This window comes from Podarcis cretensis (genome assembly GCF_951804945.1).
Source record: "Podarcis cretensis genome assembly, chromosome: 17".
Taxonomy (NCBI): Eukaryota; Metazoa; Chordata; class Lepidosauria; order Squamata; family Lacertidae; genus Podarcis; species Podarcis cretensis.
Window position 1 is genome coordinate 31,381,285 of NC_137187.1, and position 15,639 is coordinate 31,396,923.

General features: G+C 46.4%; 1 protein-coding gene across 1 annotated transcript in view; it reads left to right on the forward strand.

Annotated features, from left to right (window-relative positions):
- The window catches only part of LOC307206214 (ovostatin-like), a 59,881-nt gene that overhangs the window by 12,278 nt on the left and 31,964 nt on the right, over positions 1-15,639 (forward strand). Inside the window, exons 8-17 of the mRNA XM_079959135.1 lie at positions 789-900; positions 4,017-4,131; positions 4,259-4,368; positions 6,130-6,288; positions 8,184-8,402; positions 9,597-9,654; positions 10,686-10,843; positions 11,921-12,070; positions 13,288-13,455; positions 14,086-14,221. Of these exons, the coding sequence (XP_079815261.1) occupies positions 789-900; positions 4,017-4,131; positions 4,259-4,368; positions 6,130-6,288; positions 8,184-8,402; positions 9,597-9,654; positions 10,686-10,843; positions 11,921-12,070; positions 13,288-13,455; positions 14,086-14,221 (1,385 nt within the window). The remainder of the gene's footprint in view (positions 1-788; positions 901-4,016; positions 4,132-4,258; positions 4,369-6,129; positions 6,289-8,183; positions 8,403-9,596; positions 9,655-10,685; positions 10,844-11,920; positions 12,071-13,287; positions 13,456-14,085; positions 14,222-15,639) is intronic.

The following is a 15,639-nucleotide window of genomic DNA, read 5'->3' on the forward strand; positions in this document are numbered from 1 at the left end:
TCAGAAATAGCAGCAGCTGATAATTATAATGATTATTCACATTTTTAAGACAGAGATATGCATGGAAAATATTTTCTGCTGTGCTCTGATGTACTCAAATGAAACATTTATTTATTTGTCTGTTGGTGGAATGCTTTGTTTAGAAAAGTTTTTAATGTTTGATGTTTTATCGTGTTTTTAATATTCTGTTGGAAGCTGCCCAGAGTGGGCGGCATATAAATATATGTATGTATAAAATTTTGAAGGGTTATGTGCAAACTCAGTATCCCACCTTCTGCCTCCATTGTTTTCTCCTTCTAGAGAAAAAGATGTTTTGGGTACTGAATAGTTAAATAAATTTTGTGGTGGAGAGAAAACACATGCAACAGGAAGCCCTTTTCCTTCACATTCTAAAAGTATTTGCTTTAATTTTTTAGTGATTGATGTGTAGGTATAAACAGTGCATGAATTCAAAAACTTATGTCGTGGTATGGCTTAAGTTCTAAATATGCAGTTTGGAGTCAATCTTGTCTGAAAATCATACTTGCCCCCCCCCCCTTACATGGAAAGTCTTCCTGTGTCCATGGATGTGCAGAGAATAATTGACGCTTTTTCAGCAAGGAGGAGAAAATCAACTGATGCCTACAAAATTTATGTCAGCATGCAAAGGCAGCTGACATTTGCTGAGGTGCATTTATCAGAGGGAACACATTTAAAATGCATCTGTGCATCTGTAGTCCTTTCTGTATTTGTAGCTCTTACGTCGAGGCCATCTATTCTCAAATACTGTATGCTTCTTTCCCTTCTAGGTATACGTATGGGCAGCCAGTTGAGGGGAAAGCTCAGCTCAGTGTGTGCAGAAATCTCAATTTTTATGGAACTTGCAAGAGGGACCCTGTCTGTGAATCTGTCAATAAAGAAGTAAGATACATAGTTCCTTATCATTTTTCTGTCCTCCTTCTCCCTCCATTGTCTTCTCCTGTTTCCCTTTCCCATTAGGCCTTTTTGCACAGTCAGAAAAATTTATTCCACAAATAATGATGCAGTCCAGTTTGCAATGAAGTCAAAAGTGCTGCATTGTCCAAGCCTTTGAATTATACTCCGCAGACCTCAGCCCAGTGTAATATCCACACTACTTATCCTGCCCTCATGTAATGGATGGGGATAGAGCTGTGTACAGACTTGCTGCCAGGAGACAGATCATAGAGAATCACAGTATTGTAGAGTTGGAAGGGACCACAAAGGTCATCTAGTCCAACTCCCCACAGTGCAGGAATATGCATCAGTCCCATGCAGAGTTCAAGCCCGCAACCTTGGCATTATCAGCACCATACCAGTGGCGGAAGAACCCTCTCCGGCACCCAGGGTGGGATGCCAAGGGGTGGGGTGAACCGCCCGGTGGCGCATGCACAATGTCCATACGGAGTGTGCGTGTGCGGCATCCCGTATGGAGTGCCACTTGGGGGGGGTGTGACACATAGCTGTCAACTTACAGATTTGAAAATAAGGGACCAGCAGCCTCAAAAATAAGGGATCAGCAGCCAAAATAAGGGACTTTAGTCAATCAGCAGCCAAACAAAGCCTCAAGCGGTGGTTCCCACAGCGCAGCAACCCGGCAAAGGGGATGCAGCATGGAAAACCACCGTCACCTCTCTGCTGGGAAGCGCTGAGCAAAGGCGAGTCCCCAGGCAATGCGGCCGATTTGATCGGCACAAAGCATGCAAGCTCCACCCCCCCCAGTTATTCTTAGACTCCTTATTGGGTGAGCAACGCAGCCAAGCAACACAGTTGGAGCCTCCCTCCTCCCTGGCCGGCAGGGAGGGAGGGAGGGAGGGAGAGGAGCTGCTTCCTTTGAAACCTGGGAAATTTAAGGGACATCATCAATAAGGGACAGCAGCGGGACACTGCGCTGGTATAAGGGACTTTCCCGCCAAATAAGGGAAAGAGGGCCCCTGCCTCCCCCCAGCTGTAGAGTGGCCGAGGGCGAGCACAGTCAATATGAGCGCCGCTTACGTGGCGTCTGTACGAGCTGCTGCACATGCACACTCCGTATGGGCTGCCATGCATGCGCCTTCCATATGAGCATCCATATGGGCTGCCGGGCGAGCAGCATCCTGTATGGACTGCGCATGTGCGGCATCCCATACAGACTGCGTATGTGCGACATCCCGTATGGAGTGCGCAGGCGTGGCATCCATACTGACTGTGCGCGCCCTTGGCCGCTCTACAGCTGGGGGGAGGCAGAGGCCATCTTGTCACTCCCCCCGAGTGGCACCCAGGTTGGACCGCCCCCTCCGCCCCCCACTTCGTATGCCCCTGCACCACACTAATCAACTGAGCTAGCCTCCTCCTTTTCCAGTCTGTTGGATGTGAGCTCTAACATTGCCTCCACAATTCTGAACAAAACAAAAATGGTTCATAAAACTGGGGGCATGCGGGGACATAAGAATAAGGAGAGATTGCTTGGTGCTCATTTTTGCTTTTCATTTATTGCTGCATCCTAGAATTGACTACAGCTCACCTCATTGCTCTACAGAGCCCCAGGATTTTTGAGTTCCTTCCTGTATGAATAAGTATCTGGGTCACTGCATAATAATAATAATAATAATAATAATAATAATAATTTATTTGTACCCCACCCATCTGGCTGGGTTTCCCCAGCCACTCTGGGCAGCTTCCACAAAGACCAAAAATACACTAAGATGTCACACATTAAAAACTTCCCTGAACAGGGCTGCCTTAAGATGTCTTCTGAATGTCAAGTAGTTGTTTATCTCTTTGACATCTGATGCAAGGGCGTTCCACAGGGCGGGCGCCACTACCGAAAGGGCCCTCTGCCTGGTTCCCTGTAGCTTTGCTTCTCGCAATGAAGGAACCACCAGAAGGCCCTCGGCGCTGGACCTCAGCGTCCAGGCAGAACGATGGGGGTGGAGACGCTCCTTTAGGTATACTGGGCCGAGGCACAAAGCCAGGGCCATGGAAACCAGTAGATTGGGGATTTGTGGAGTGGGATCATTTTCCTACTGTATTCTTCCTTGTGGAGTAATGGTGTCATAAGTCATAAAGTTCAGTCTGAAGCTTATTGGGTATAGGCTTCTTATTCATGTGGTGATGGCAGTAATTGGTTAAAGCACTCTAATGGCCTGGAAGCTGTTATTGGCTGAGCTTCCCCTGAATCCCGGAGAGGAGATAAGGGCAGACAGTAGGATCAAGAGATGCTGTGATAGAAGAAGTAGGAAGCTATGAGAATACATGTCTGAGATGGCAGGAGGCCAAAGGGCCAGACATGGACACGAGGGTTGTGGGAAAGAGCAGCCCAGGGGAAGGGGAAGAAATCTGGGAGAGAAAACTGCAAAGATAAGGAAAGTTGGCTTGTATTGATTTAAAGACCTCTGATACTTCTCTAATTTATTAATGGTGGGCTTCCAGAAGCAATTTCCAGCATACATTGGATACTGCATGAAGAGGAAGATGTTGCTTTTTTTAAGGACTGCCTTGGCTTGAGGAACTTAGGAGCAAAGGATAGAGCATGCATTCAAATTTTCTCAATGAGCCAACTGAACATAGGCGCGGGAATTGAATCATGTCTGCAGGGCCTTTGAAGCTGTCCATGGGCACCTTTCAGATCTTCCATTGAAGTTGTGGAAGCAGTTCTAGCAGAGCTATAGCTGTGTGAACAGGGCTATAGCCACTCCTGCCAAAATCTTCCAAATGGATATTGGATAATTTAAGCAAAAGCACACATGGGAAACAATACTTGGAGCTGGTCCACGGGAAATGGAGGGGCAACATGTTGCCTTCAAACTCAGCTCTCTTAGGGATGCTGCAATGACTGGGCATGGCTCCAGGAGATCAATAGCGAATATCAGTCTAAGTAGGGGAACACCCTGAATCATATTCAGACATCTGGCATGCATTAAAACACAGTGTCTTCTTGGAAGCTGTTTCTATTGTAATCAATGGCACTGGGCCAAATTTAAGCAACACCAATTAATTTTCATTCTCGTGTTGGATTCCTTACCCCTCCTCTTTTTCAGCTGGGCAAAGATGGCTGCCTTGCCCATGTCTTCAGTTCCAAGACTTTTGAGCTTAATCGTTCAGGGTACTGGATGAACCTAGATGTGAAGGCCATCGTCACTGAGAAAGGAACAGGTAAACCCTTCCACGTAATCAAAAAGAGACTGCTGGGAAGATAAATAAACAGCAGCCATGAAACTATTTAGGATAGTTTATTTCATATTAGTGAGCTAATTATGTTTGTTCTTGGACTCTCGCACAGGGATACAGAGTAAACGTTCAGCCTACATTTCAGTTTCTCGGATACTGGGGACTGTGACATTTCAGAATATGGACCGGGACTATAAAAGGGGGATCCCCTATTGTGGTCAGGTAAAATGAGAAGCTGAGTATGACCCAGCCTAAATGCCTATATCTAGAGATGAGTGACTAAATTTCATCTCTTTTAGGAGTGAAACAGTGAAACTGAAGGAATGCCTTTCTAACTGAGAAACAAAACCACATTTGCCACTGAAATTTCAGCTGAAGGGAAGTTTTAAGTAAATGCAGGGTGGGACATAAACAGATTTGCACAGGCGAAATATCTAATAAAGTCTAGTAACAAACATTACGACTGTCCTACAGATCCCCTGGTTGTCCCTAGATTTCATGAAATCTGAAGTGAATCTGAGAGCTTCTTTTTACTACGAATTTTTTGTTTTCCAAAATAATAAAACTCTTGAAAACAACAACTGGGTACAAGTCTAGTTATGGGATACAATATCTACAAAAAAATTAAATTGAATATGTAGTGTCATTTCAAGCATATTCTTAAGACATATTTGAGAAGTTGGTGGGAGGCAATTGTTATCTTCTTCCCTTACATATGAAAAGAAAGGAGACCAGAATTCAACTGAGGTAGTTTTACTACCCTTCTAAGCCTTGTTAGTCACTCTGTGATAGCCACATCCCGAATGATGTTGAACCTCAAGGGGTAGCTCAGCCTGAGATTTCCAAAAACATGCTATCGCCAAATGTGTGGCTAACAATAGGGGAAACCCCCCCACTAATCTTTATGTCAAATAGTGAGGCTAGAATCTATGCTTAACGAAAGCAGGGCTAAATCTGGATTTGGCGAGAGAGGTTGTTTAACAATTATAAAAATAATATCAAAGACCCTGGTCCAGAACGTATGAACGATTTTTACATTCCCACCAAGCATGGAAATAAGTTTCGAGATTCCCACATCCCCTTCAACAGAGAGGGAATAAGGATTTATTGTTTTTTCCTAAACAAACCGTGAAACTGAGAGCTCTTGTAGAATACTAGGAGTATGAGCAAGCTGGAAAATCTCCAGTTCAAGCATTCTGAAAATTTGAAATTTACTCTGTAGTTATCAACATTAACCTGAAGGTTCTTCCTCGTGTGAAACCCATGAGAAATGTTGGGGAACCAAAATAAACAGTTCAGCCCTGATCTTTGCTGCTTGATGGGTGGGTGGGTAGGCAGTGAAATGTCCGCTTCTATAGAGACCCCTGCTGCTCCTTCCAAAATATTGTGTTTGGAGGCAGGCTGCCATTGGCTTTGGATCCACTGGATCAAAAGTCCCTCTGATTTCTCAAGTATACCTGAAGGAGCATCTCCACCCCCATCGTTCTGCCCGAATGCTGAGGTCCAGCGCTGAGGGCCTTCTGGCTGTTCCCTCATTGTGAGAAGCAAAGCTACAGGGAACCAGGCAGAGGGCCTTCTCGGTGGTGGCACCCGCCCTGTGGAACCCCCTCCCATCAGATGTCAAAGAGATAAACAACTACCTGACATTCAGAAGACATCTTAAGGTAGCCCTGTTCAGGGAAGTTTTTATTGTATGACATATTAGTGTATTTTTGGTCTTTGTGGAAGCCGCCCAGAGTGGCTGGGGAAACCCAGCCAGATGGGCGGGGTACAAATAATAAATTATTATTATATTATTCTCTCAATTTTAAATGCCACCCAACTTCTGCAAGGTGACAGGCCTTCAGGTGTGGTGGTCACTTCATACCTCTGCTCCTTAGCTAGGGTTCAGGATCGCTCTGCAATATAAAGCCTTGGTTTTGGAGAGCATTGCTGAGTCAGAGATGAGCCACTGATGCTTCTGGGCTTTTCCTTCTCCTTCAGATAAAACTGGTTGATGTTGATGACTCTCCCCTTGGAAATGAGATTGTCCAACTACATGTCAACAACAAAAATGTGGGCAACTACAGCACCGATGGAAACGGCACCGCTGAGTTTTGTATTGATACCTCAACGTTCTTTAGTTCAGATATCTCTCTCAGAGTAAGTGACCGACAGAAGCCAGGGCTATTGCACACTTCTCCAAACACCTCTCCACCTTTCTCTTTTCTTAAAGGTGCCAGTGTTGTATTGCACATGTTTACATGTAATAGGTGGGTGCGGGTGGTTCTGTGGGTTAAACCAGGGAGCCTAGGACTTGCCAATCAGAAGGTTGGCGGTTTGAATCCCTGTGATGGGGTGGGCTCCTGTTGCTCAGTCCCTGCTCCTGCCAACCTAGCAGTTCGAAAGCACGTCAAAGTGCAAGTAGATAAATAGGTACCACTCCAGCGGGAAGGTAAATGGCGTTTCCGTGTGCTACTCTGGTTCGCCAGAAGCAGCTTAGTCCTGCTGGCCACATGACCCGGAAGCTGTACGCCGGCTCCCTCGGCCAATAAAGCGAGATGAGCGCCGCAACCCCAGAGTCAGTCATGACTGGACCTAATGGTCAGGGGTCCCTTTACCTTTACCTTTACATGTAACAGGTAGCTAGTACCCAAGTCCAGGACTAGAGAACTGTCCCCTTTAAGTAACTACCGTATTTTTCCGTGTATAAGACGCCCCCATGTATAAGACGACCCCTGTTTTTTTTAAACCCAAAATTAAGAAATCAAGTTGTGTAGCTTTTTCGGGGGGTGGGGGAGGTCACTTCCGCCAATCGCTTACCCGCCTGCCCACCACTGCTGATCGCTTGCCACAGCCACTGCCGATTGCACACCTCGCCGCAACCACCAATTGTCTGCCCACTAGCTGCCACCAATAGCCCACCCACCCACTTGCCGCAGCTACAGCCAATCGCCAGCAGGTCTTGCTGCAGCCCCCAATCACCCGCCCAATCGCCACTGCCAATCTCCTGCTTGCTGCTGCCATTAATCACATGCGCGCGCCCCCCCCCCTGCATTCACTATCCATGTATAAGACGACTCCCAATTTTTGCCTAATTTCTTTTAGCAAAAAGCATTGTCTTATACACAGAAAAACACGGTATCTTCTGGATCCTTTGCTGTTGCTTGAGGCTCAGGTGGCCTCAGTAGCCTCCGAGTGCCTTCCATCAGCTTTGGCTGGTGGCCCAGCTACACCCCTATCTGGACAGGGATAGCCTAACTACTGTTGTCTATGCTCTGGCAACCTCTAGGTTAGATTACTGCAATGCGTTATACGTAGGGCTGCCTCTGAAGATGATTTGGAAACTTCAGCTAGTGCAGAATTCAGCGGCCAGGTTGCTCACCGGAGCAAGACGGTTTGAGCATTCTGGTCCAACCACACTGGCTACCAATTAGTTTCCAGGTCCAATTCCACGTGCTGGTTTTGACCTATAAAGCTTTAAATGGCTCAGGACTGCAATACCTCAAGGACCACCTCTTTCCATATGAACCTACCTGGACCCTGAGATAAACTGAGGCTCTCTTTCATATGCCTCCTCCTTGAGAGGTCTGGAGGGTGGCAACACGGGAACAGGGCCTTCTCTGCAGTGGCTCCCCATCTGTGGAATGCTTTCCCCAGGGAAGTTTGCCTGGCGCTTTCATTATACACCTTTAGGCGCCAGGCAAAAACATTCCTTTTTAACCAGGCCTTTGATTGATCTGATTTACATCCCATGCCCTTTTAAAATGTGGGGGTTTTGGGGTGGGGGGCCTATTGGGTTGTTGTTTTCGTGGGTTTATATCTTGATTTTATTCTGTGAACCGCCCTGGGACCCCCGGCTCGAGGGCAGTATCTAAATTCAATTAAAAAACAAAAAAATAACAAATCAGTCACTAAAGCTGTGTGTCCCTATTTGCAGCTTGTAATTTGAAGGCTTCCATTGACCATGACTTATCCAATTTCCCATAGAGAAATAATGTGATGAGCTGATTTCTACATCTTCCTCCTCTCTGCCCTCCCTTCCCCATTGCCTACAGCTAATATATAAACCCAATGACAATTGCAACAGTGATGGCTGGTTATTACCCTACTATCCAGAGGCTTATCATTCAGTCCAGCGCTTCTACTCCAGAACAGATAGTTTTGTGAAGATACACCAAGTGCCAGGAGAGTTGCCGTGCGACCAGGTCAGCAGAATCAAAGTCTCCTACAGCCTGAATATAAAAGAAAGGAACACTACAAGCTTCTATTTCTTTGTAAGTATCAAAGAGCTGCTCAGTTTTCTTTATTTGACATGGAAGTATTTATTGGGGGTGGGGGGGGGGAACATATGCCTGCAAAAAAGAGAAAGAAGATCAAACAAACAGAGGGCCCCACCAAAATGCAAAAGGAGGTATGTGACCCATAAACAGATGTCGAGAAGGAATTTTTATTAAGCTACCTGACTTGCTTCAATGAAATCTTTTTCAAGAATGATTATTGTAAACCGTTCTGTGGCAAAAATGTGTTCCCAAAGCATTTGAACCAATGCAGAGGCAGCGGCGGAGCAAGCCGATCAGGCACCTGGGGCAGCGCAAATGCCCTGCGCCCAGGGGCGGGGCCAGTCGCCTAGGGGGCGGGGCTAGCCAGGGCAGGACGCTCCACTGGGCCTTCGAAGAATCTGCCTGCCTGCCTCCTCCCACTCAGCCACCCTACAGCTGAGGGGGAGGCGACGGGCGGACCTTTTGGGGCAGCGCAGAGCCTGCGGACACCCAGGCCACCACGTCACTCCCAGCTGGGTTCAATTGTGGCAAAGCCGGATGAGTAGATTTCCCCCATTCTGTATCATTGGTTTTTCTCTGCACTCTTCCTGAATTCTGATTTAACTAGGAGATGATCGTGCATGGTTAACATTTCCTTTTTTATATAAAAAGACATTTTAAAAACTAGGAAAACGGTGAAATTCATTCTGAATGCAGGTTTAATGCTCCATGCTCCAAAGCTGGAATGAATTTTGAAGTTTTCCTAATTTTTCTCATATCTCAATATAAATCAGTTTATATATCCCCCAACCCCCAGCCAGGTTACAGATATGCACTGATAAAACACTGAGTGTGCTGAGCTCAGAACAACTGATTCCCTTGCTCAAAAGGATAAGAACTATCAGGAATTCCACCACTGCCACTATGGGCCATAGTTACTGAGTGACATGAGGACAGGTGGCAACTTTTGCACGGTGAACATTGCAGGATTTTGTGTGTGCACGATCATTAATATATTTTGTACAAGGTGGATAAGGATTCACTGAACAGAAGAGAAATTAGTTTTGATACATTTCAAAATATCAAAGGGCTTCCAAACTTGTATTCATAATTTGAGATTCTGCTGTGAGGCGATTTTTTTTGAACCATACTTCTCCCACGCCCTTGAGTTACACTGCCTATTGCTCATTTCCCTCTTGGTGTACACAGGTACTGGTGAAGAACAAAATTATAAACTCAGGCAGAAAGGTTGTCAACCTCAGTCGTGGTAAGTAGTGCTGTGCCAAAATTTTGTGGTGTTTGGTTTTCCTCATGAAAACGGCCATTTTGAAGGGTACGAAAAGGTCTGTAAACCCCCTCCTACTGTTGTGTGTGTTTTCTTGTACCTGTTCACATCTATTGTTGCCCCTCATTCTGCTCTTAGCTATTGTTGGCAAGAATTCAGGTCCAGTATGCCCAAAACATTGAGAGCCTTTCTTCATTGGTTTTCCAAATTGGACTACACTATAGGGCTGATCTTGGAAAAACTGTTCCTGGAGTGCCAACTCGTTGCCTCGTTCCACAGTAAAACCTTAGGGTATTAGACTCCTCTTCAGTGGGGTACCATATTGCCCCCACAACAGCAGTTTCTTTGTTTTCCCCTGCTTGGGAATAATCTGGGACCCTCCAGCCTTTGAAACCTTATCTGGCTGCTACTCCATCTCTCTTCCCCAAGGTGATTTATTTCTTGGAGGAAGGTACCATATGTTAGAGGCTCTGGGTCAGGGCCAGCCCGCCCATGGGGCAGACTGAGATAGCTGCTTCAGGTGGTGGAGTCCTCCAGGGCACCGCACCCACGGGTCCCAACAGAAATGGCAGTGGCTTCTAGCGAGATCTCATGAGACTTCACTGGAATCCACCGCCACATGACCCTGGTAAGTGAGGCATTGGTAAGTGAGGGGGGAGGCAGCAAGGACAGCACGTTCCCATTTTGCCTCAGGCGGAAAAACTGGATGAGCCACCGTAGCTCTGGGTATAGGAAGAATGTAGGTGAAATGTCTGCCTTGATTTTGCTTGCAAAATGTGCTCGTGTGTCAAATTCTTGCCCCACCACATACCGGTACATTCTTTTTTTAAAAGCCCCATTGGTTATTTATTATATTTGTATACCATGATCCTGAACGGTGATTGAGTCTGTTGAGGCAGTGTAAATTTTGTAAGTGTGCAAGCCTCTTTATTGTCTTCTCTCAAAGCCCTCTGCCAGGAGCCTTGTGTTTCAGGCTGAGGATTCCAGCTTGTCTCTCATTGTTCTCCATGCAGATGATTTGGCAGCTTCCAAAGGCCACTTTTACATCTCACTTTCTGTCGATGCAAACATGGCTCCCGTTGCCACGTTGCTGGTCTATACTCTACATCCTGAGAGGGAGGTGGTTGCTGATACTGCCAGATTCGAGATAGAAAAGTGCTTCCACAATAAGGTAAGATAACGCAATGAGGTAAGAACTGCAAAACACTTCATATGCAGGTAAAGGTACCCCTGACTGTTAGGTCCAGTTGCAGACGACTCTGGGGTTGCGTGCTGACAACAACAACAACAACAACAATAATAATATTAATAATAAATTTATTATTTGTACCCCGCCCATCTGGCTGGGTTTCCCCAGCCACTCTGAGCGGCTTCCACAAAGACCAAAAATACACTAAGATATCACACATTAATAACTTCCCTGAACAGGGCTGCCTTAAGATGTCTTCTGAATGTCAGGTACTTGTTTATCTCTTTGACATCTGATGGGAGGGCGTTCCACAGGGCGGGCGCCACTACCGAGAAGGCCCTCTGCCTGGTTTCCTGTAGCTTTGCTTCTTGCAATGAGGGAACCACCAGAAGGCCCTCGGCGCTGGACCTCAGCGTCCGGGCAGAACAATGGGGGTGGAGACGCTCCTTCAGGTATACTGGACCAAGGCCGTTTAGGGCTTTAAAGGTCAATACCAACACTTTGAATTGTGCTCAGAAACGTACTGGGAGCCAATGTAGGTCTTTCAAGACTGGTGTTATGTGGAACATGGCAATTTGTTCTTAGGAAAGCTCCTTGAAAAGCTGGATGAGTTAAGCTTTAGTTTCTTTTTGGTCTTCTGGAATTTCAGAAGTTTGCTCATTGTATGGAAGTTGTATGGCTTACAGCAGAATGTGAGGACAAGTGTTTAGTGGTTGTCTAACAATCCCTCTCAGCATCAGCTTGCCTCCCTCCCTGATGATGTTTCATAGCCTGGGGACTAGCCATCAGTTCCAACAAGCATAAGACATGTTCAGCTAGAAGATGAAATAAATGTGCCCCACTCCATAATTCATTTTCCTATTCAGCTATACAGGAAGCCCCAACTGATAAGTGAAACAAACCCAGTGTAACACAATAGACCACAACAGGTGTGTCAATCTAAGTATGGTGGCTTTCTAAGAGTCTATGATGGAAAGAAGGCTTTATATTAAGGTCATCTAGAAATCAGTTGGCCTTCCCATGAAATTAACCCTTTAAATGTTTTATACTTGATTTCAGGTCAGCCTCCAGTTCTCCGTGAAGGAAGCTCTTCCAGCTTCAAATGTCAGCCTTGATGTCAAAGCTGCTGCCAACTCCTACTGTGCTCTGCGAGCTGTGGACCAGAGCGTTCTTCTCTTGAAGCCAGAGACAGAATTATCAGCTGAAAGTGTAAGAGCAAAAGCCACGTGCCTGTTTGTGCCCACACCGTGTAATGATGGAGTGTAATGATCTCAGGCAGGCAAGCAAGCCCCAATAAGAACTAATGAGTCTCTGGCAGTTTTATGCCACATTTATTTACAATTTACATCCAGAGCATGGCTCTGAGCCTGCCGCTTTTAGCTACGAGTTGGTCATTCTGAGTCTCTGCCCCGTCACAGCATGAAGGGTGCCAAAGTCCAGTCCTTCCTCTTTTGGACTTCCGTTGCATTTTAACCCTTTCAGCTCTTCTGGTTCTACCTCCCGGTTGCCTGGCAACCCCCTCAATGTCATCTATCTCCTCCCCTCCCTCTGTCTGTGAGCTTTCCAAGTCTGGGAACTCTTGATGAAGGGGGGCTGAACTAACCCACTCCTGCTCTGTCTGTGGCTGCAATCCCTCACTTCCAGAGTCAGTCCATGGCCAGAGGTGGATTTAGGGCAGCATGACCAGTTCCCCTGTGCTGGCCACCGAGTTGAAGGGGGCAGTGTAGGGCACTGCAAGTATGATGCAGTGCACACGCAGAACAGAATATGAGAGGTGGGGGCACCAAATTTGGGGCTTGTACAGGGTGCCACTGAAATTTGAAAGACCAAACTCAGTCACGATGAATTTGCAAGCTCTGGCGTTTCTAGACCTTTCTCACCACCTTCCTATTTTGGGGGCTTTCGTGCCCCAGTCGAGAGACATGTTTTGTCCTGCTCTGAGTATGAGTCTTTGCTTGCTCCCATCCTGCCACCCTAAGTGGTAACCAGGATGACAAAGGGTTGGCTGAGAGGTTGCAAGGGCAGCAGAGATGTTTATAACAGAAACTTCTGCTTTGCTGATGTGCCACTTCTGTAAGGGATACACTAAAAGTTAGGGTTGCCATATTCCCAAAAGTGAAAATCCCCCCCCTCCCCCCCAGAAAAATATGGCCAGGTTTTCCGGATAGGTTTTCCGGATATTTTGCTGATTCAGCAAAAATCCACTCAGCCGCCATTTTTGCAGCCCGATTCCTGGGCGTATGGCAGCCCTACTAAAAACCAAGGTTGTACAATATGGAATCTTCCAAGGCAAGTACGAGTCTCACCCTGTGCAGGCTGAACATTTCAGTCATTTCTGACACAAAATTTCAGTTTCTGTGTCTAGAATTTCATTTTATTTTTAGCCCTGTTTGTAACAGACTTCTGCACTGGTTTCTCCTTCTTAGGTCTACAGTCTCCTTAGCTATGATATGTTTAGTTACTACTTCAATGGGATCAACCTAGAGGATGATCCGCAAGAGCCTTGCATTCCACCGGACAACATATTTTTGGATGGCTTGTATTATGTTCCTGCTAACTTCAACTATGGACCAGATATCTATGGAGAAATAAGAGTAAGACTTGCACATAGTTCTTTTGTGAGCAGTTAAGAGAAAGGAAATGTCTAACCATCTCCATTCTCAATAGTGTTTTGGAGGGTTTTTTGTGATTCTCAACAACATTCCACTGGTACATGACTAAAATTGTATGATTTGAATATTTCTAACTAGCTTTCAAATTACAAAGCAGTCAATGAAATGGAGCTTGGAATATTAAAGTCTATACATTCCAAAGTGGGCAAAGTGTCAGGTCACTCGGCAGGAGACCCATATGACTCAATCAGCTGACATATAGAGGAATCAAGTGGCGTAGAGCTGGAACGTGGTCAAGGAGGAGAACGGGTGTAAACTGTTTTGCAAATATGTTTATATTAGGCAAAAACGGCATATAAAATAAGGAGAGATTCGCACTAAGATGTTGATTAATTTTCATGAGAAATCTTTTTTCAAAAGTTGCGATCGTGTAGAAATGTGGAGAATTTAAGATTAGAAATATGAGAAAGAGAGAGAATCTGAAGTTGACAGATCCGTCTATCCCTAGGAAGAAATGATCTAAATAAAGAAATAATGGAGATGATAGTAATATTAAGAAAAAGAGGAATTTGTGCAAAATCTTGAGCTATTTATTATTATTTTCAAATTCAGGCTACGGGTGTAAAGTTTGTAACCAACTCCCGGCTTCGGCAACCGGTTATATGCTCCAGTGGCCGTGGTCCTTTTCGGCCTTTTGAGGAGTCATCTGAATTTTTTGCCAGAACCACACCTGGCCCTTTCTTTGCAGGTAATTTGGGTGGGGATGGTGCAAACCCGTAATGTTAGATGGAGAATGAAGTGTAGAACTGCAGAATATCCTGAACTTTTCCTCAGCTTTTGCTACCATTCAGCATGGTTTCCTTCCGGAGTGCCTTTTTGGGATGGGAGGGGGGGCTTACTATTCTGGGCTTACCTAGTGAGTCGGTTCCAGAAGGTAGCAATGGGGAACTGCTGTTCTGCCCTGTGCCAGAAGCCTGTTGCATCTCACAGGCTTTTTCACATCTGCATGAAGTTGCTTGGAGATGTCACCTGAAGTTTGGTGTCAACCATATGTAGATGGAGGTAGTGGAAGTTCTGAACCGGATGTGGCAGCAGTTTTGGACTGGATGAAAGTGAACCAGCCAAAGTTTATTCCAGACAAGTTGCCTGGGGTTCTGGTAGGTAAAGGTAAAGAGACCCCTGACCATTAGGTCCAGTCGTGGCCCTGTGTCATTCCCTCTTTGTGATGGCCTGGGACTAGGGCTCGGACTCGGAGCCAGAGGAGTCTCAGTCCGCACCGGATCCTTTGCCCCAGGTGGCATCTGAACCCAGTCTGGGGCCTGATTCTGAATAGCCCCAGTCTGCAAAGGTTCCCCTGCAACAAGCACCATCTGGGCCGAGTCAGGGGCCTGAGCCTGTCCCAGCTCCAGATGCGGGAATTACCTCGTTGCCTTCAGCTGGGCAATCACTTACAGCTGCTCCACTACCAATTGGGTTAGGAGAGGCTGAGGCGGCCTCTGGGTCTAGTAACCCACCAGCATCTCCCGAGCTGCAGAGACTGAGGTCTGAGAGAAGGAGAGACCTGAGTACTCGCAGGAGGAGTGCTTGCCTTCGGGCAAGACAGGGAGGTGAGTCACTGGGGGATCAGGACCGGCTGTTACCCTGACAGAGATAAAAGGCTGCTGGACCCCACCCCAGGTTGCAGGAGCAACGTTGCTGTTTGCCAGAACCTGCCTGTTATCCTGTGCCTGACCTTGTCTGGTTTCCTGCCTCGTGTCCTGCTTTGGCCCTGTCAGATTGACTCCTCGCAGAACCCTTGGATTTGGGACCAGACCTGGACCGCGTTACTTGGGTTACCCCCAGGCACAGCACACTCTTCTATTTCCAGAACTTCCACCTTCCCCATGTCATATCTGCCATTTTGCTGAGCATTTTCCAGCACTTGCTCCATATAACTGATGTCATTCCACAGGAAGGGTTAGGCTCCAGGTTGTTGGTTTCTGGGACCCAGGGGAGCTGGATAGTCATCAAAGTAAGCCAGAGCATGGTCCAAAACAGGCACAACTCCTTCTCAGACCAAGCAAGATTAATGTCTACAGATTTTTTTGCATAGGGGATAATGTAGCTGCTCCTGCGTCCTGCCACTTACCGCTGCAAATTCATAGAACTAAGAGTCCAGATATCTTT